The sequence below is a fragment of the Opisthorchis viverrini genome (assembly GCF_000715545.1).
Source record: "Opisthorchis viverrini unplaced genomic scaffold opera_v5_19, whole genome shotgun sequence".
NCBI lineage: Eukaryota > Metazoa > Platyhelminthes > Trematoda > Opisthorchiida > Opisthorchiidae > Opisthorchis > Opisthorchis viverrini.
Genome location: NW_008751675.1, coordinates 552,515 through 573,466, shown reverse-complemented (window position 1 = coordinate 573,466; position 20,952 = coordinate 552,515). Strand labels below are relative to the sequence as shown.

Genomic DNA, 20,952 nt, shown 5'->3' with positions numbered 1-20,952 from the left:
TACCCGTTACACAACCGAAAACGCGCTTCCTAACTGCCTCGTTACGGATTCGCCGACACCAACCCACACGAGCTATGGTTCTGAGACAACGATTGTCGAACACCTGAAGACGTCTCATTTCCGCTACTCGAATAGGCCAAGTCTCACAGCCATACAAAAAACAGCCCGTACTGTATTGGCAGTAAGACAGTAAGACAATTTATTCTGTGGCAATGTGTCTGTGGAGTAGATGCGACAGTCATAAGAAACAGACGATTAAAGTGCACACTAGCGATCGCACTTGTTCACCTTAGCTTACCCGAACTCTCAACGCCAAATAATCAGTTGATATAACTTCTGGTTCTTTCTGTATTGGGAACACTAACATCACAGTCACAGAAAGAGACCAAAAGCGGCTAACCTAGGAGATCCATTGACTTCATAGCCATGCAGCTAAATGTTCATGAGGCCAGACATTATGATGTCAAGCGGTGATGGGCAGTTTGAGACAAAAATAGTAGCCACGGTTCAATACAACTCATACGGTTGATGGAAAGCTTCGACAACACATTTCGAGATTGACTTGATGGGCCTAGTCCCCGAAACTCTATTCACCTTTCTCCCTACATGGTCAATAAATGACTAGCATGCTGCATAAACACTTGTTTGCAAATTAACCTGAGGTCAGTGAGACACCCAGTTGAAATTCACACAAATCGCTCGTCTATGACAACCTTTATCTGAACATGGTACACACAGAATAGTCTCCTGTTTCATTTGGAACGATATTCAAAGTGACAACGGAATTTTTACTGCTACTCATGATGTCGAGAGCCCATATTCGGCTTCTTAAGGTGAGAGTACGCTCGGTCAACTTAAATTGACTGACTGACTGACCGACTTGCTTCCTGATTAGCCAATGCAGTTGGAAGTATCACCCATCCACGAGTGCCTGACATAATCTTCATCTTCCTGAAGCAAACCTGGGGTGGAATAGGAGCTTTTTGGTGCACATTATCAGTTACAACAATGGCATCATGAGAAAGCTTCGATACTGAGGGAGTAAAAAAGACCGGACGACTCTTCACGCCGCATTACTCTCCACTCTTGTTGAAAGGTGGCCAAGCAAGGAATTCACAAACGGGCGAGCTGGCTCAGTGGTTAGAGCGCGAAATTACTGACCGGAAGATCCGTGGTTCGAACCCGACCTCTGCCTCTCGACTTCCCCTGCCTAGGTTTAGGCAACCTGGCAGTATCTCAGCCGTCGTGCTTCCTTTTACTGGTGCGGCAGTTGGGCAGCGAAAGAGTACAACAACTGAACAAACGAATGAATACAACAGTCACGACGGTAAACTGACTATGTGGCACTGGGTTGAGTGAATGGGTGACAAGAATATAGAGCTGGTAAGGTGATGGCTACAGTTGGACAGCTAGGTGTACTTTTAGCGATCTTCTGGCAGCAACATTTCCACAGATAGTGAAAAAAAATGCTTACCACCGATTCCACTATCAAAACAGTCCGAAGCCAAGTCACTTATTGTCGACGTAACGGAAGCCGTACTGTGTTCTGTTTCGGTGTCGCTTGCACTCTCATCTAAAAAACAAATGAACAGAAATCAGTGCTTGCAATGCAGTACGCAAGTAAACGGTAACGCGATGGCAGACAAGTGGCAGTAAGAGAAACAGAGAACGACTAGATTTTGGATAAGTGGCAGGCGTCAGTCAATTTCCCTGTGTGGACTAATCAGAATAAACGCGCGCCCGGATAAGAGAACCGCAACTCAAACGAATGCAAATTCTACAAGTTCCGCAACCGCCCAAAACCGTTCACAGCAAACAAAACAACCTGGACTAGAGATCAAAAATGGCTGAATTCACACATACACACACACACACATGGTAACTCTATCAGCATTGTTACACACCGGGTATTATTAGATTCCGTAGAGAAAACCTATTGTTACACTTTAGAAAAATCCGTGAGCTTCTGTTATCCCCAGAAATAACGCCCTGGGGTGGAAGAGGCCAGGTGTGAACCTGAGAATAGGGAAAAAGGGCTGACTACATTGATGCGGTGCACAACCAACTCAATGGAAACTTGTTGTTCTAGAACGGTAAACCGCCTTGTAGTGTTGAAACAGAGAATAAATGAATACGCTGACAGCTGAGAGAATAGGCAACCGTATAACTAGTTGGACTGTTCTGAGATGAATAACAATATTCGTTACAAAACATCAAAAATGGTTGGACTGAATAGTCTTCGGAAAGGATGAATGATGAACCGGTAGATAAACAGACATACAGCTCACACTTGGAAAGCAGATACAAAGTATCCAGATATAGCAGGAGAACTCGGTAGGACGTTGAGAAAACCTCAACATCTGCCGACATGACGTCAGCGTTGGACGATTCTTTCTATTTCAAAGACAACACAACTTGACTGCCACAGAAATCCAAGATGCGGTGTGATGGTTTGTAGGATGCCAGGGCCCATTGACCTACATTGAAAGATTACGCTGAAACACAGTTTCTAGTTCCAAGTTTAGCAACGGATGTCATTCTGATGAACGCAAATTGCTGGTAAAACAAGTTGACGGTTGGAAGAAGTACGTCAAACTGTCTGTTGATATGGTGTCGTCAACACACTGCACTGAAGTCGAGCATTTGCGGCGAAGGCTTTAGTTGGGGCAGTTGATCATCTTCCTGACCAAGCTTGGGCGCTATGAAGGTACCCTAGTCTGTGTACAAACATGAACTTCGCACCTAGAGATGATGGAGTGCCACCTCAGGTGCGCCTCCGTACTAGTTGCATACAGCACAGCGGGAGACATTGTCACCATCATCATCACCACCAGGGAAAGCTAGATCAGTGTTGACACTGGCGTTTCACTTATGTATAGCCACAGAGTTTAGTTAATTACAATTAAAGCCCTGAAGTGAAAAAGTGGATGAGGGAAGGATCTCGTGCTAGTCAACCGCAAACACTCCGAGGTGCCTACACCCGCAAACTGTTCAGTCACAGGCAACTGATCAGTACCCGACCTAAAGGTGCCACCTTGAGGTGGTGGTCGTGCTTGAGTACTGCAATGATCAGGCGGGTTACATTGGCTGGAACTTCGTTCTACAAGGTGAAACCATGCCAGGAAGGCCAAAGGGGAGCAACCAGACCAAGAGGAGTGAGACCCCGTACTACGAGTAATCATGCTACGAGGCGGTCTGGGGGTAAAGTCGTACTGTCCTCTGCGACAGGAGTGTGAAGGCCACCAGCATGCCCATATATATGGAAGCAGCGATGCTGCCTTCCCCGAGAAAGGACGGGTTAGAAAAGGTCGGCCCCGAAAACCGCACACTCCGATCGCCCAACGGTTGACCGTGACCGCCGGCGCATTATCCAATACGGTCGAATGCTTTCAAAACCAAAGAGCCCGGTGCTGCTCAAGAGGCACATGCTACGCGCATTCGCATCGGGAATGAGACAGTAATGCCTTATTCCCTATGCCCTCAGATTAGGCGAACCCGAAGGGCTCTTTTCGCACAACCACGTGAAGGGTGGAAGAGAGCCAGGGGCGGTCGTGCAGCGTAGTGTGCACGCCATTACCAGCAAACTCAGCTGCGTTGGTCATTGCTGGCTTCCTGGATGGGGACCACGAAACAGTCCACATAAATGGTTAGAGACATTGTTTGACATGGCCCAGTCACGCCCTAAATGGCGCTCATGCATCCAAACTATTGCCTTCAGTGCATAACTCCCTCCCCAATCCCCCCACTTGACAGCCCACTGACAACGCTGGATTTATGCACCAATTTATCAGCTTCCGCCTCCAATGCGCAGCTACCTACCCCAATCGTCGGTGAACGAAACTCCGGCAGCTACAACCACTGTACGACGAGTATGCGATTAATACAGCTGACAATGATGATGACCATGAACTGATCAGTAGTGGGAGTAACTCACAGTTAGACAGGATAAACTCCACGGTTACGTTATGCATTCCAGTTCCCAAACAGTCAGTATTGCTAATATGCATACCTATTTGTGTGAAAATTTCCAGTATGCTCGTATCAAGCGTGTGGATTCGTGTGTATCTGATTGGGAGAGCAGTGCTTACCGTCAGCACTCGCATCAGACATGTCAAAGAAACGCAAACTGAGAAGATCGTTGCTTTGAAATATCATCCGAACATCTTCAGATTATACCGAGGCAACCGACTGAGCTTTTGAGGCAAAATGACTGAGAACAAATGGCCAAAGTTTCTCTTGGTAGGATGGCACCCTGGAGTATCCCCTTGGTTTTTCCAACCCACTTTTCATAGTGAGCCGTCATTACCTCTGTTGATTGAATCTATATTTTTGAGGAACGTTTTGCTTTCCGAGCTGAATTGCTTTGTTAAGTTTGCGCTAGATCAGCCCCACCATCTTGTTGTTGCACACAATCTAGCGATGCATCCCAACCAATCAACAGTTTCGAGTGAAATTCTGAGGGTCTCCAGTCGTTCTGACATCAAAAAAGTCCGCTAACAGCACTTTGAGCATTGACATTGAGAACTCAAGAAGACAATGATGCCGAATGAAAAACAGGTATCTTTGGACGGAGATCGTACTCTCAACGACTATTCCAACCAGCAGCGCTATCATCGTCGTTCGCTGTAGTCTCAGGTGGGCATGTAAAGTCCTGTGACCCACCAGCTCTGATGGGACCGTGGCTCAGCCGGATTCCTACTGGCTCCAAACACAACACACCTCGACGCATCATCCAAGGCCAATTGGAATTGAGAGAGCCTGTGCAGATGAGAAATATGGTGGGCCTGAAAGGTGACGTCCACAGGTTGTTCCAATTGGTTCGTTCGAGTAGGTCCCGGAAGCCTCTTGTCAATGAAATTATCAGGGACCGAAATCGCACACTGATATCCTCGTGACCCCTCCTGAGCTTGGCTGGAGACATTCCAAAAATTGGAGGCTGGTCGATGTCATTGGCGTTCGTGCTGTCAGTTTTTTTTCCAGGTTGTCTGACTTAGCGCTTGACATAGGCCATCATCACGTCCCCTCCCTCACTCACTCTTTTCTCTTCTTTCCATTCTAAGGCTTCAAATGTAGTTAAATAAACGCTGCGGTTGTATGACAGTGGAGTGTCAACAGTGATGTTGTTGTCTCTGATGACGATGATGACTGACGATGTGACTCGGAAAACTCATCTAACAGGTTGGCACTTTATATCAATCAGCGCGAGGAAATAAGAATTACGGATGGAGGAATAATCACTCTAGGCTTTTCCAGCTGACCTCTTCAAACATCACTTGTAGTTGTTCCTTAATTATTAATTGTCTCGGGTCAGTGTATAACATTTTTGGACTAACAAAAAGCAGAAAGCGAAGACAAATAATAAAAACTGGATCTTACCAGTTGGATAGTCAGATACTTCGTCCGGCAACGATATAGAAGTGGGAAGCTGTCCCAAGAGATTTGAAATGTGAGCCTCACCCGTCTCATCTTGAACACTCGCCGATGTTGCCAAGTGCAACCGCGCAGCGACCAGGGCATAAAGTAGGGGGCTGCCTGTGAAGTCCGCAGACAGACTAGCTCGTGAAGATCTAACATCGCTACCACCAGCACCAACCAGATCAGGCCAAACATCAAAATGCACCGGTAAAAGTAGGCTGGAGAACCACTCGGCTTTGTCACCAATCACCTCCGGAGCATACTCACCCGCGATAATACGTTGGTAGGCCTCGTTCATCGCGCAAAGAGAGCTTTCGGCAAAATATTCCACGGCCTAGGGAGCGAAGTTGGTATTTTAGAGCGTATTAGGTGTGAGAGGAAAAATCAACGACAAAGTACGAAGATTCATTGGGGAAAAGGAGCGGTATTTTAAAGCATATTAGGTGTGAGAAGAAAAATCAAAGACAAAGTACGAAGAGTCGTTGGGGGAAAGGAGCTCGAGGCGAAAGGAGTGTGGTGATCCTCTGTGAAAATTCTAGGAATTCAATGATACCTGTGTGGCAACCAGGAAAGTTGAAAAGTGCGCCAGTAAATCTGGGTACGTTCAGACACGCGCGCCAATCTCACACTCAATGATACGCATGTCGTTGGCTTCTGCTACGTCAGTAACATGGATAGTGGATGCGATAGAAACCCGATCTACAGCTGCCACCTTGACGTGGTGGAAACAAAGAACTGCTACCTGATTTGCACCTACACTTATACCGCTCTCATGCGTTATTAAACCTCACTGCTGTTACACCACAATTAACAAGCCATGAGAAATTCCCCTACGGAATTAGGGTTCTTGGTCGACAATCATTGAACTGCTTATCTATGAAGGTGCTGCTACACCCTCGGACGGCACCAGGGGGAATGAGCTTCGAAGCGATTCCTGTGGGATTCCAAGTTCGCGAGAACCAAAACTGCTTCATTGCCCACTCCCAGTGTCTCGCATGATGTTATACGGTTGGCGGAAATGGGTGTTTCCCTGGTTACTCCTCTGTCAGTGTTTAGGATTCCGCAGAGATGAATAAGCTGGCACTGTAGCGCTACAGCTTAACTTGTGACTATTTGTAGGAGATATAAACTTTACGGCAATCTGATTGTGGTCAAAACCAGAGGAGGCTAACTAAAAGGTAACGCGAAACATACCAAGTAAAATCGGATATGCACAGGTGTTCACAGAGTTAAGGACACGCCTAGAATCAGCTAGGATGGGGCAAGCAGGCGACGCCCAGATCGTATCAGGTCAGGTTGTTTATAGCCAGTGCGGAGTCGTCCTGATTTGACCCAAATGTATACGACCTGGAAACTAGTCTCCGTAGAAAAGAAAATTAGCTAAGGGCCAATGGACAAAGGCGGTCGTTGAATAAAGCAATGGTATGGAAATAATAAACCGGGGGTTGGTTTCCCCTAATCTTCCGCTCACAATCCTTTAAACCAGTATGTAAAAATGTGGGAGCTGGGATACGTGAAAACGAATAGCACAGCGTGAATAGGCGCAGCTACCGAATAGACGNAGCCAGTGCGGAGTCGTCCTGATTTGACCCAAATGTATACGACCTGGAAACTAGTCTCCGTAGAAAAGAAAATTAGCTAAGGGCCAATGGACAAAGGCGGTCGTTGAATAAAGCAATGGTATGGAAAAAATAAACCGGGGGTTGGTTTCCCCTAATCTTCCGCTCACGATCCTTTAAACCAGTATGTAAAAATGTGGGAGCTGGGATACGTGAAAACGAATAGCACAGCGTTAATAGGTGCAGCTACCGAATAGACGGTCTGGAGCGAATTCGAAAAGGCAAATCACAAAGTGGGCAGCAGACGGTAAACAAACCTGTGTTTTTGCCAGCATACTGGTAAATAGACACGGTTGAGGGCGTGATTTCATGAAACTGTCAAACTGGAATGCAACCACTGGTCGCGGATAAAGGCGCAGTGTACGTGTATGAGCTGGAAGACCACCGAGAATGTTCCTCGAATTCAGAAAAAGTACCTGGAGTTGGAGGTAAATTTACAAAGCAAGTAACTAGCAGTGTCAAAGTAGAGGTAAAAATAAAGAAACTGTACTGCAATTGATCTCGAAGATTAGCGTAGTACGAGCCAGTTTTCAGAACCCGGGTCAGACCAGCTCACATACACTATCAGGTCCCGATCAAGTTTCGGAACAACTGTGTCCTGTTTTCTCACTGTCTTCTCAAGTGCAGTATGTGAGTGACAGCTCGATCGAACCAAATAAGTGTCCAGAAAAGATGATGATACTGATGACAGTAGATGGAAATTCACAACAGAATGTTACTTTAGTTCTGCCACGAAGTCAAATGCACTCAGTCGGAGAAAAGGAGTTGATCGTAGGGGTGACACAGCACGTTCGGATAAGCCTGGTACCACGGATCACAGGTTGTAGGGATTCACCTCATTCTCAGTGAATTAACGGAAACGGATGAACTAGAAGCGACTGGAGAAACCAGCAATCGTGTGAGAATTATGTGTGGAAACGTGTTTCGTTAACATCGTAGGAACATAGGGTAGTTGTTCTTGCTGTTCATTGGTAAAGAACTTGTGGCAAACTGATAATAAATCGAAAAACGTGCAAGCGAGAATTGGAACGGTATATCAATTGGAGAATTTTTGGGACCGGTTGGGTAGTCATCGTTTCAGAGAGGTTTAGTAAATCCACCAAATCTCTCAGGAACGGTAGATCTCATTTAGTGTCCGACGATTATGTTCACAGTCGGATGTTTTAATGCAAAATAGAAAAAAACACAAGTTCACGAGACACATGTGGCCAGGTAACTACATGGATTCGAGCTGTAAGAAGAACATACCATTGCAACACGCGTGGCCACAGAAACTGAAGATTCTTCAGAGATGTAAGCCAGTGGATTGAAACTATCCCGTCGTTTCGCTGAATTGGTTTTCATCAGACGATTCACCTCAGAGAGAATGAGTTCTAATGGAGGAGAGTCTTTCACCGAAGGAAGCGTCTGAATAGCCTAAGAAATAGGAATTTCGGACAAACGGGTGGATTGTTAGGCATCCAGAAGCTACAAATCAACCAACCTGCACCGAAAAAGATCGCGCAGGTTATAGTTGTTAGAATAGAAACAAGAACGGCGTTGATCGTTCGGGTTTTTCTGGTATTCTAGGCACCAATTGGATGGAATGTAGAAAACAAACAACTCAGTATTGTCGTACAGGACACCTGGGTCGCGATATGCATTAGTCATAACCTGGCCGAAATTCATTTCGGCCTAGCCCGTACCGCTCGGACCGTACGAAGAAATCATTCTTACGATGAGATGCCCCACACTTCCAGTAAAAATGGCCCATGTTAGGCCGGAAAATGCTTGCTCTACTCCCATTATAATGCATTTGTAGATGATTAATTGTTCACCCGTTATGACCGATCCACCTATCGAAATTTAGACAGTGTTAGCCACCCAAATATCGTTTGACTTGTGGCAAACTCCAGAACATCTCACAAAATGAACTCCCCCTGACAGGTTTACAATAAAGACCTCACTATGGGACGGCCACAAGAGAGATCTCCACCATAAAACTCCCACTAAACTGGGTCATCTTCGGAAGTCGAAGAAAGCCCCTTTCCCTTAATGACCTCTCGTTAGGTGGATTCTTGAAAATGTAAAGTGTCAGTCGAAGCAAAAACACCGTGAAGCAATCAGATGCGGATTAAAATCGCGGCTGCCAGCAGGTTAGAACACTGTACCATGGCAAATAAGCGAGCGATAAACGATTTTTATACCCAGCTATCAAGTGACCAATTCGTTCTAGCCGATAACTTATGGACTTACGACTAAGTTACACACGTTCTCATGTAAGGCACCACTGACCAAGGTATCACTAAATCGTAGTCACACGAAAACTTCAATCCTTACGGATTTTCCGTGAATTGCATACCTATTGGAACGCACTAACTGTATCGAGTCTACCTTAGATATGCTGAGACTTCCGGATTCGTGTGTTATGATAAGCCGAGGGACGTCTAGGTATGTTTATTTTGAAGGTTATTTTGAAGGAAATCATTCATAATTTTGTTGAAAACTCTTCGACAGCCCATGATTGGTCTCGCCCATCAGATAGGCGCAGTCCCTCAAGCGTCTTGGGCTGTCAAAGCGCTTTCAGCAACCCTACGAGTAGTTTCCCTCAAGAAATAACACTGTGATATCGCGAATATGGTGTCTACCGAAACATGAGGCACTTTGTGTGCAGTACATTCAGTTAAAAAAAAAACATCATAAACGACAGATTCAACTGGTACTCAGTTGGGTCTCCCGTTGAACCCAAATTGGCGTGCAAGTGAGTGTACTTCGCGAAGAACGTGATGTCTTCAACCGTTAACGAAACATTCGACAAAGATGCAATGAATAGGTGATCAGGCCTGATGGATAACGGGCAATGAAGCAATGCACGGATAAAAATCACACGAAAAATAAAAATTGCAGTTAGCATGGTTGGATATTAGGCTGACAAATAAATGCTACGGGCTGGTAAATGATGCGAGACCATCCAGAGCATGACCAAGCGCACCGTACGGTATAATCTACGGTAAGAATTCATCAGGGCTGGGAACTTGGGTTAAATCTGTTGACGAGCTTGAAATTTAAGAATGCGTCTTTTTTAGTTTCCACTGCATCGTATTATCCGAGTCATGCTGAGTTGAAAGACAGCATGTATGAGTATGAATGATATAGGAGGTGAAAACACACCCCTACAACCCCGGGAGAACTGCCCAATCATTTCAGCCAACTGGATCACAGTTGCCTGCTCACATGTATTGGAAGCAAGAACTGGTGCAGTGGTCAATGAACGAGCAAACACTGCTTACTGTGAACACGCGAGCGAGTTAGAAGCAGAGGAAGTCTGCACTCCAATGGGATGGAACCACCTGCTCCGACGAACCAGGAGTAACAGAACATTCAACGATCAAACAGATGTCTATACAAAGCTGCGCCCTGGGCGCTGAGGATACTCATCAGTAAAACCGAGCTGCAGAGCCCACCGTACAGCGTTCGCGCTACTGTTACCACTTATATTGTAAAAACGAAATTTCCAAGGAAGGGGGAATTCCTTCATTTGGGAAAAGCAGTGATATCTCGTGCGGAATACGGTAGATCAATCAGGGAAAAGCCTTCCTTGGTTAAGCTAACTGAGAACACCCACTAAAAAGCCTGGAAAAAGTAACTTGAAAGTCCTCAGTGATATACGTCCAAGAGCGACAGGAAATAGGGGCTGGGTCACCAAGTCAGTGCTGTTGAAAAACTGTGATTGGCATAGTTTCCCCGCATTGCTTAAAAAGAGGACAAACGATGAGGCAGAAAAAGCTTCAAACAGGGAAGTTGAAGGGTAAAAGCCGATGAGAGATGGTTAACAGCAAACACTGCAGGCGATCGCGAAAAGCCAAATTAGAACGCAAACTATCACTCAGTGCCTACCTTCAGCGCGGACAAAATCTGTTTAGACAAGAGTAAGAGTTAGGAACCGATGACAAATGAACCGCAATAATCGTCGTTTATAGTCAGTTAAGTGAACCGAGACTCACATCGTTCAGGTGTCGAACTATACTGTGGCACTCAGTTTCCGGCAGATCGGGGAGTACTTCCATTACTTCTGGGTAGGAAAGCTAGGGAGAAATTTTAAAAAAACATTACTCCAGAGGTTTGGGAACAACCAAAGGCAGGAATTTAAACAAAGCATGAATGACCAAACGAAAACGGACGACGTAAAGAATGTACCTGTTGTGTGTCCAAGTTTGCCACCCAAACATCTTTGGGCATTCGAAAGACTTTTCGGGCTGTGTAGAACGATGTGGGTACACCGATTATGTACGGCGTTGGGGCGATTAGAAGCTGAAACAGATAGGATGGAAAAACTTGGGGATAAGTGGGAGGAACGACGCTAGAAAAGACTAGTAGGTTACTCGCAGATTATTAAGAGGGAGAGAGAAAAACCATCATTAAGCTGGGTTTGTGATCGCAAACATATAAATGTCAATCATCGACCGGTATTGATTCCAGATACCAAAGAGTTTTGGGTACTAGAGCTGTCCAAAAGAAAACCTAAACAGTATAACACTAGGCAGAAAAGACAACTGGAGACCAAGGTGCTTGAACATCTGTTTGATGATTCGTACGAAGAGCCTAAAAACAGTGAGTGAAATACCACCACTAATACAACCAAGTATCGAATAAGCGTCTAGCTGGAAAACAATGAGGAAAAACTGGTTCGTTCTGGAACGTCTCTTGGGTTTCAACAGCGACAGAAACGATTGTGGTGATGCAGCTCACAACCAACCAAAGCGGAACGACAATTGAACACATCGATCGAGGATGGATGCGCAGATCAATCCGCAAGCAAAGAACTGGTGGGAACAACCTTTCAAGAAATCTGTCTGCGTTCAGTAGTTGTCTACCAGCGACAGAACTTAAAAGGCTGTCGCACGTTCACCAACGGCTCCTCTCTGAAGGACGTTAGGCTGAAAAGAACGACTGTTCAATACAAACTTGAAACCGACTACCGGTCCATGATTCTTCATTGCTATTCCACTCCAGACCATCTGCGTCCTACGAATTGGTATTTACCTTCCTGCTTTACAACTGGAAAAGCTGAGCATCGAACGACAAGCCACCTGATCGATACGGACCACCGAATGAACCCGGCCGAGTCGTCCATCGTGATTTATCGAGTATTCTCCAATCAATCAAAGGTCACGAGCAAAATCGTACTCCAAACGGCAGAGGATAGCTACCGGGTTAGGTCGACAATCGCCTTAACAGTAAAAAAAAGCCGATGACTCACTCCTCTCTAAGAGGAACTCGGGGAATCATTTAAATGCCTGTTATTTCCAAGTTTTCACCAACAAAACACTACAAGGAATATATTAAACTAGTCTGAAACGAGTATTCCTAAACCGACTAGGAGTTTTCTTCAGTGGACTGCGCCATTTGAGTGCAGAGACTCGCATCGATACACGAAACGGGTTTTCCATAAACCATTCTTATTCAACAGCCTAGTTGTTTAACTCCAATTAGTGGAGAATGTGTGGTCACCTGAAAGTTGCTAACTAACGTGAAGAGAATGATAGCAAAAAAAAAACAAATTCTCCTGGATTTGCACAAATTTCCGTCCCTGAAAGCACCCTTTCGGTCTAGCATGACAGGAGAAATCAATAAAAGAACCAACCTGTTCCGCATCTGGCATACACGGTGGAAGAAGTGGGATAATCGGAAACATGTATTGCAACGGATAGAGCAATGCAGTGAGGGCCAGAACGCAGATGGACAGTTTGTTGTAGTCTGAAGATTGCAGCACCACCTGGGGGGATTATGGACGGAAAAACCGCGCAGTGCACTGAGATACAAGCCATCGTTAACCATACCCAAACACAAATCAGGAGGTTCGGTCTAGGGTGAACCAAACACAAGACAAGTAAACAGTTCAGCCAGATGGTAAAGAGCAATATGGGGCAAACGTGGGGCGGCGTGTTTGAAGACGATTAGCAGTCACATCATCAGGTAATAAGTTGACAAGTAGTGAGTTGTGGTGCGTATCCTTGTCTACAAAACACCAGACCAGTTACACCAGTTGTTATGCCGTTGTACCCGGAAGGGAAACCAATGCAATTGAAACAGCCCACACTAACCAACTCCAAACGATTATCCAATAGTGCAACTCCTGAACGGATTCACACAAAGCCCCACTCGAAAAGGTCTGTAACAAGGGAGGTCTACACGCGCTTTTCTCCAGTGAGTAAGTCACAGACGAGCTTGGCCCAGTGCGGGTTTATTCCATGTGGACGATTCCACTAGCGAAGAAAACTATACACACACAAACACGGGTAGTGCGGTGACAAAACAGGTGATAATCACGTAAGTAGGTGAAATCTCCCAAAAACACCACATCTAAGTGAAAAAACGTGGATGAAATTCAATAATTTCGAATTTCGAAGCGTCATACAGCAGTGTGGCCGGGTGTATCAGAACAGTATGATGAACTTCGATCTGGCGACCTGGAGAGACGTTCCACGCAGGGTGGCACTACTCTGAACACGAATAAGAAGTCATTCAGAACTGTGAATAGGCTGACTTGGACCCCCTTGTTGGAGCTTTTATCTACAACAAATTGTCACATAAAAGTAATGCCGACTGAAAAATCAGAGTCAAGGTAGGTAGAACACTAAACCCAAGTCCCTTTCAGCATTCACACAGGACAGCTTTGGTTGCATTAGATCAAAATGCACTATTAAGAGTGATGCCAGTGCAACACCAAGGCAATTCAGCCTTCTTTCTCTCTCGAACGACGTAGTCGATCGGTATCTCTCGTCAAAACGCCCCCATTTCCGGTACAGACAAATCGCAAATCGATGGAGAAGGCAACGACCGGAAGTTTCCTAATTCTAAATGGCTATATGGCAGCTGACTGAGATACGTTTAAAAACAAGCGTTCGAGTATAGCCACCTGTTTGTTACGCCTCATGACGGTCATGGATGCAGCGCTCGGCCATGAAATGCCAGAATACCTGGAAATGCCGTATTGGGTTCGTTTACGTGCACCGACTGCAATACTTTGGAAACGTTAATGGAAACGTTAATGCCAAATAAGAGACTGTGAAAAGTGCGAGACCCGTACCAGACGCTTTGCTGAGTCAAGCTTCGTGTTAGTAAGGTTATCCTCTGTAGTTCTATCAAAATAATGGTTCTGCACCGGAAAACATAGGGCCTCTCTAGGACGACCATCCCCAGACGACGGCACAACCATGCCCTCCATCTTGCGTAACCGGTTACGGCAACCTCAGTTTACTTCAACGACAGTTACTTCATGCACACTAGCAGAGCCGCCCCTCACGATTCCACCACCTCAAAGTACCCGCACAAGTGGGTTGTACGTTGCTGGATTTCCAGGATGGAAATCGGATCATTTTGAGATGCGCGCTCAATATTGAACCTATATGCCTTTATAAGACGGGTTATGCTGCCCGTCAAACCGTTTTTGTGGTAAAACGCATCAGGAGACGTACAAAAACCAACCTTACGATGTCACCACCGGTCACGACAATTGGACACTTCATCTCTCGATATGGAAGTGACGCAAGGCCAAAACAACTAGTATCTACGCTTTATTAAGATATTCTCTCCCTAAACTCGACACGGATAAGCACCTGGTTTGGTTGAATAGGGCTAGCGGGGTTTGGTGGAACGTGTATTAGGAAGTGTTGGAGCGAAGTAATGTAGGAACATATAGCAGGGGGATAGACGAACTGCGACATCATCATCATCATCACCAACAGCATGATATCAGTGTTCAACACCGATGCTTCACTGCCGTTTCAGTAGTTGCTCGGATTCCTACATTGGAGAAAAGGAGAACAACATAGGGAGCAGGAATTTTCGGAGTTCAACACCTTGCTTCACTGCCGTTTCAGTAGTTGCTCGGATTCCTACATTGGAGAAAAGGAGAACAACATAGGGAGCAGGAATTTTCGGATTACGACTTCTATAAACGACTGATGCGATCCAGCGACTTAAGAGTCCTCGCTATGTGACCGTAGCCAGACATGAACGAATGGCTATCAGTGAGTAAGTTTCAAAAGCGATCGATCGCTGTTACACTTGAAACCATGTGATCGTTCACTTCGTAGAGTGAAACAAGCTGTCACGTATCTGGTGCGGAAATGCGGGAGTCAATGTGTCCTACGCATAATAGCTGCGATTTTTTTTTGGAAGAGAACACCTGGAGGGTGGTAAATAAAACAGTTCCCACATCCTGCTACTCTAAAGATGCAGTGTTCACCGACATAGGCTTGAGCGCGAGTTTCTTTCGCGTCACAGTACTCGCCGTTTTTTTAATGAGGACCGCATTTATCCAACACCTTGAAAGAGAAACCAGTTTCCTGATTCAACGGGAATTTCACTGGTGGGTTAAATATTGGCAAAACGCGAGTCATAAACACAAGCGAGATTAAGGATATCATCAGAGTCTAGGAAAATAGCTGCTCTGCTGATGGGAAGGTGGATTGTATCGTTAATTTTCCAGCCATGTCCTCACAGTTGCAGTTTAAGCGACCAAAACGTGTAAGTTTTTCTCCGGGCGGGCCAGTGACAGAAGCAGGGTATGTAAAACACTAGTAGTCAATGGCTTTTGACACGGCATCCCTCTTTAATGTGACTTGATGTGAGAGACACTAGTGCAATCAATTGAGTAGTACATGAGGACAAAACCGCAATTGGGACAAAATAAGTAACTTGAATCGATACTATCCTATGTCGATCCGCCGGCCCATTCTTCCGAACCGGATAGTTGCAACAAAAAGGGAAAATGGTTTGTTTCTGAATCGAAGGTAATCAAACAAGAGCAGAATGAGACAACCAAAAGTATTCCAAACAGAAAATCACTAACTTTCGAAATCCCAGAACATACCTTCTGTTCAAGTAGCAAACAAACGAGGATTCGCAGTGTCCTCGAAATTCCCAAGAGTTGAATTGGCAAATGCAACGGGAAATCAACCAAAGGGAGTCGAGATTTGTCGGGAAGTGCGAATATCAACGGCTTCATTAGAGCTTTTGGTTGAACAGCCAACTGAATCAAAGAGAAAAACGAGTCGTGTTGTTGTTTCAATCAGGTGGACTTCCCAACGATACAAAGTTACAAAATAACTGAACCTGAAGTCAAAAAACGCTGTTTCAAGTGGTCATGAAGGCACAAAACTGACTCCAGGAATGGAGGTTTCGAGTGTCAGGGGTGAGGCGGTATCTTTAAACGATAGTTTCGTCGCACTCCAATGAGGAGCTGGATTGTAAATTCGCTGTTTTGATGCAAGGAGCTCACACACACACACAAACACACATCGGATAATCACCGCTTATCTACGAGCACATTGGCATCCACGTGAGAGCCGATAGATTGTCTCACGCGAAAAGCAACATCCGGAATTCACAGCCACATTGTTGAATTCACCTTACTGAGTTGCTGTCCACATGGCTGTGTAACGCCTCCAAAAGGTGAGGGTGGCCGACTTCTCAATCAAACATTCAACCCTACCCGCAGGAAACAGTATCATTCAAACAAATTAGTCATGCAGAAACAGGTGCTCGTAGCCTGTTCCATCAGTATTGAGGATGATACCCAGAAAAGTCAAGTGATAGTGCAGCTTTATTAGGTCAAATTAACTCTATAAGAGATAGTAGACAGATAATGTCAAGCCTGCTGCCTTAGCACACAGCCCGTAGAGCAGAATAGCGGGCCACATGTAGTGATCGCTTGATTGCGCGGAAAAACCAGAATACCTGTAACCGCAGAAGGGGTGACGTTGTGGCTCCATCGATAGCCACCAACTCGACAGCCATCCTGCAAGAACTACTAGGTTCGCCAGACCCCTAGATATACAGATGGTGTTTAAGACGGTCAGGATCTGATTTGAACCTGACGGTAATAGGGCTCGAGTTGACTAACTGGTTCAGTTGCGAGGTTACTAAGTAAAATATCCGAGATTCGAACTCATCTCCGGTATCTCGGCTTGAACAACCTGGCACTATCTCAGCCCAGGTGCTTCTTTCGGGTGACATGACAACTAGGCACCGAAAGGGATGTTACAGCTGAACGATCAATGTTATCGCTATTATTACTGTTATTAGGCGATTAAAACAGACGTTCAAAAGGATCGCGGAATACAGGATACAAGCTTCAAAGTATCAGCCTTCATGTTAAATATACCTACTTAGTAACCTGCTACCGTATTCCTGGCGAACTAGCCGCAATTTGAGTGATAGTGAGATCAAAGTGACTAGCAAGCAGGGACACATCGTTAATAAGCGTGTTCCAGGTCAAACACAATCTGTGAGGGAAGACAACGCCAAAATAAATATAGACTGTGCAGTGGTTGGAATGAAGACATCCGCTGAACAAGAAAAATTTGGTTTTCTTATCCTCAGTTTACGTTAATCAATAACAATCCATTAAAAACGCATCAACGTCACTAAGTAGCAGAGTTTTTTACAACCCTCAAGAAAGTTTCGCAGAAGAAAGGAGACCTATAGTCAGAGAATAACAGGCTAGAAACAGCCCTAACGTGGATAAACTGAATAACATATGAATAAAGCACAACTGTGGAGCGGGAGAGTGAAGTTTAATTCCTTGGGGGGAAATAGGAAATAACATGGCCCTGTTTGGCAACGAGCGGCCTAGAGGAGTATAAGGGGCGAGAGGGCACTGGTGGTTAGAGCGCGAATTTACTGACCGGAAGGTCCGTGGTTCGAACCCGACCTCTGTCTCTCGACTTCCTCTGTCTAGGCTTAGGTAACCTGATAGTATCCCAGTCCTCGTGTTTCTTTCTGGTGGCATGGCAGTTAGGCACCGAAAGGGTGCTACATCAGAAAATGGGCATGAAGGATAAATGACGATGAGGGGGCTTGTGAAATATCAGCCAAAGAAAAGGAGTACACGAGGCATCTAACCCATTACTAAATACTACCCGTACTCAAGAATTAGGCGTGTCTCTGATCTGTAAGATAGGTGGAAGAAGTATATATGAAAGCGAACAAACGGAATTTTCTAGGAATTCGGGCCGCGGGAAGAAGCTAGGACTGTTGGAAAAGAGTATATCAAGAAGTAAACAGTTAGATGGTTAAGGGATAAAGTTGGAGCTCATAAAGAGTGGGAGTTTGGTAGAACATCGACTCAAGCAAAGATAAATATGCTTGAGTTTGGTACAAAAGAATAGCAATGCTTAGAACATAAATGTTTAACGCCGGTGTTCAGAATACTGATGGCCTGCACGCAGTCGCCACTAATCTGAGATTAAGCAAACCTATGAATAAGAAATGTGCAGGGTTGCATGGTCTTCAAAACCATGGAGATAGGTAGCGATAATTATCAAGAGAGAGAAAAGTGAGAAAATAACCTTGAGGAACAGCTAAAGGGACCTTGTGATTCCGTGAGAGAGTAGAAGGTATCCGAACTGAACAGCTTGAAAGGAAGGTTCCAATTCACTCCGACGAGTCATGATGTAGTTCATGCAGGAGTAGCCCAGAGATGAGATAGCCGTCCATGGTCGACCAAAAACCCTCGAGACACCAAGGAATAGCAACTAGTTTCAGTCAGACGAGTTCAAGGTAGAGGATCATATCCGTGACACGTACGCCAAAAATTCACTAATCCCATATTAGTGTTCACTCAAAAAGGTTCTTTTTTTCTAATAATCAAATAATAAGTAATAATCGTTCAGCTGTAACATTCGAGGGAAGCACGAGGGCTGAGATACCTCCAAAACGCCAGGAACAGTTGATGCTAGGGTTAGTTTAGAACCACTAATCTTCCGACTAGTAAGTTCGAGCCTCAACCACTGAGCTACCTCTGATCCCTCTGTTCCCCGACTAATTTAGGAGACTTGCTTCAAAAAAATAGTGGCTACAAAGCAAGTTTATTCAACAGCTCTCTGATAAGGAGTGGGAAGTGATTGTCAGCAGCAAGCACGTGATAATCGGTCGTTGCCGTTCCGGACTGATTTGTTCGCCTCAAGAAACGGTATGACGCCAGAAATATGAATCATAAGAAACTTCTTGACATAAATCAACGAGATAAATGAGCAACCTACTGGTTCATTGAATATTCTGTACGGCACCAAGATAAATGAAACTTAGCAGTGGGTGAGATACGGTGGCGTCACTTCCTTATCATCTTAAGAGGCACAGCTTCAATGAACATGGCAGGGGTAAATAGTGACCTAAAAGGTTCAATGATCGTAATCAATCCTCCCAGTTTGTGTAATGGAAGAGGACAAAGAACCACCAATGTAATACGAACAGCGATGGTGTGCAAACATTAAGAGTAGTTTGTTTCAAAGACATACATGAATACAGGTCTTCCCGGGGACTGGAGCGGGCGCGCTTAACAAACGCAACATCCAGATTTCTATTTCTTGGACACTGCGAGTGACCAACGAAGAAGTCGTCGAAGGGATCCCTCCCGCCAAAACTCCCCAAACGGTTTCCCTAGAAAGATTAAATGATGACAGAAGGCACAATTTCTGGGTGAACATCGTTAATGAAAACTGATAAAACTTATCGAACCAAAACTCCAAAACCAACTGACCTGTCTGACCGTTTGGAACGACTTCGTTCGTGCAATTTGTGAATAAGTGTGTGTAAGAACTCAACCAACGCGCGGAATTTAGTGAAGAACGGGTGATGGGTGATAAGGCATAGAGAAGTTAGGGTGTGCGTCCGTAAACGAACTGAACTCCTGGCGCGCTGTGTCTTCTTTTCATGTAACCCGGTATCCTCCTGTCGACGATCTGAATTTCTCGGGAGAGGTAACTGAGAAAATTCCACGTCCGACGTCCGACGAGGCATCTCTCCAACAGCCGGAACGCTTGAAGTACTGTGTTTCCGTCCCTCAGGACGACGAGGAATCGGTCTGAGAAAATTAAGACACACGCCATAGCGAACTTTGTTGGATTCTTTGTCTGTCAATGTGAAAACGAAAGAGATCGGCATGCGCACTGGCGTAGAAGAGTCTGAATTTGCTCTCGCTGGTCGGGAACCAACGACGTTGAAGCAACCCTCAGGTTGACAAAATAAGGCAACATCAGGAGGCAAAACAAAATCCTCGTGGTCCGTCGGAGGAAATCGATTCAAAATAACTGGAGTTTGGATGGATGAACTAGTACGGTTGGTAGAATGAGATCCAACAAGGACAATATAGTCTACAAGTCGCGGGCAGAATTCTCCCACCATTATTTGAACCTGAGGAATCTCTTGTACACGCAGTAATCCCCTTGCGACAACAGTGGAACCAAAGTAGGAACAACTATGTCAAACAAGCTGTCATCTGAAATGGGAAGAGATAAAGTACTAGATGAAAAGAAAACAAGGAAAGAGAACGATACATGGTGTCATCTCTGAAGAAAAATATGAATATCGTCATCAGAGTCGCCCTCTAACGAATCACCTGAAGTTATCTATCTAGTATTATCTGTAATGGCCCGATAATTTATTCGATACTGATTAGCCACGGTTCAAAACGGCGTAACTAGTCAGAGATGGGCTCCCAATAGCTCGGCATAATTACATCACTGATCTCGAAGTAGCTCAATGGATAAAGGGCGACCACCCAGTGAGAGGTCCGCGGGTCGAACCCAACCATGAGCTGCGGCTCTCCGGTGAAATACAATGCTGCGTCTCATTCGAGGAAATAACATTCATTGGGTCGTATAACGCTACCTCCTCTGAATTGAAACTTCTTGGTCTTGACCGGTTTGACCGTCTTGTTTTGGCATATATTCCGATCGATTTCATCTGCAAGGCGGTCGATTCTCCTGTTGTGGCTCCAGATCAGTCCGGCGATTTTATTTGGCGGTTAGATAAGGCATTCCAGCCTGGTCTCTGTCAATGTTGGGGGAGGACTGGGTCGCGCGAATTGACTAACTGGAGGGTTCAAGGTTCGAACCCCAACTCTGCATTTTGACTTCCCCTGTCTAGGATT

At 45.3% G+C, this 20,952-nt stretch overlaps 2 protein-coding genes across 2 annotated transcripts in view; one reads left to right on the top strand and one right to left on the bottom strand.

The window, feature by feature from the left end:
• Positions 1–20,746, bottom strand: part of T265_01727 (hypothetical protein) — a gene marked incomplete at both ends in the record, with an annotated part of 74,130 nt that extends 53,384 nt beyond the window's left edge. Inside the window, 11 exons of the mRNA XM_009165817.1 lie at positions 1,475–1,573; positions 5,377–5,749; positions 7,292–7,450; positions 8,283–8,450; positions 11,018–11,098; positions 11,211–11,324; positions 12,658–12,789; positions 15,892–16,050; positions 19,319–19,460; positions 19,561–20,277; positions 20,691–20,746. Coding sequence (XP_009164081.1) covers positions 1,475–1,573; positions 5,377–5,749; positions 7,292–7,450; positions 8,283–8,450; positions 11,018–11,098; positions 11,211–11,324; positions 12,658–12,789; positions 15,892–16,050; positions 19,319–19,460; positions 19,561–20,277; positions 20,691–20,746 — 2,200 coding nt within the window. The remainder of the gene's footprint in view (positions 1–1,474; positions 1,574–5,376; positions 5,750–7,291; positions 7,451–8,282; positions 8,451–11,017; positions 11,099–11,210; positions 11,325–12,657; positions 12,790–15,891; positions 16,051–19,318; positions 19,461–19,560; positions 20,278–20,690) is intronic.
• T265_01726 (hypothetical protein) lies at positions 10,157–10,441 on the top strand (the record flags this gene model as incomplete). Its single annotated transcript, XM_009165816.1, has 1 exon — positions 10,157–10,441. One exon carries the CDS (start codon positions 10,157–10,159, stop codon positions 10,439–10,441), a length of 285 nt encoding a protein of 94 aa, XP_009164080.1.
• Positions 20,747–20,952: the final 206 nt, after the last annotated feature.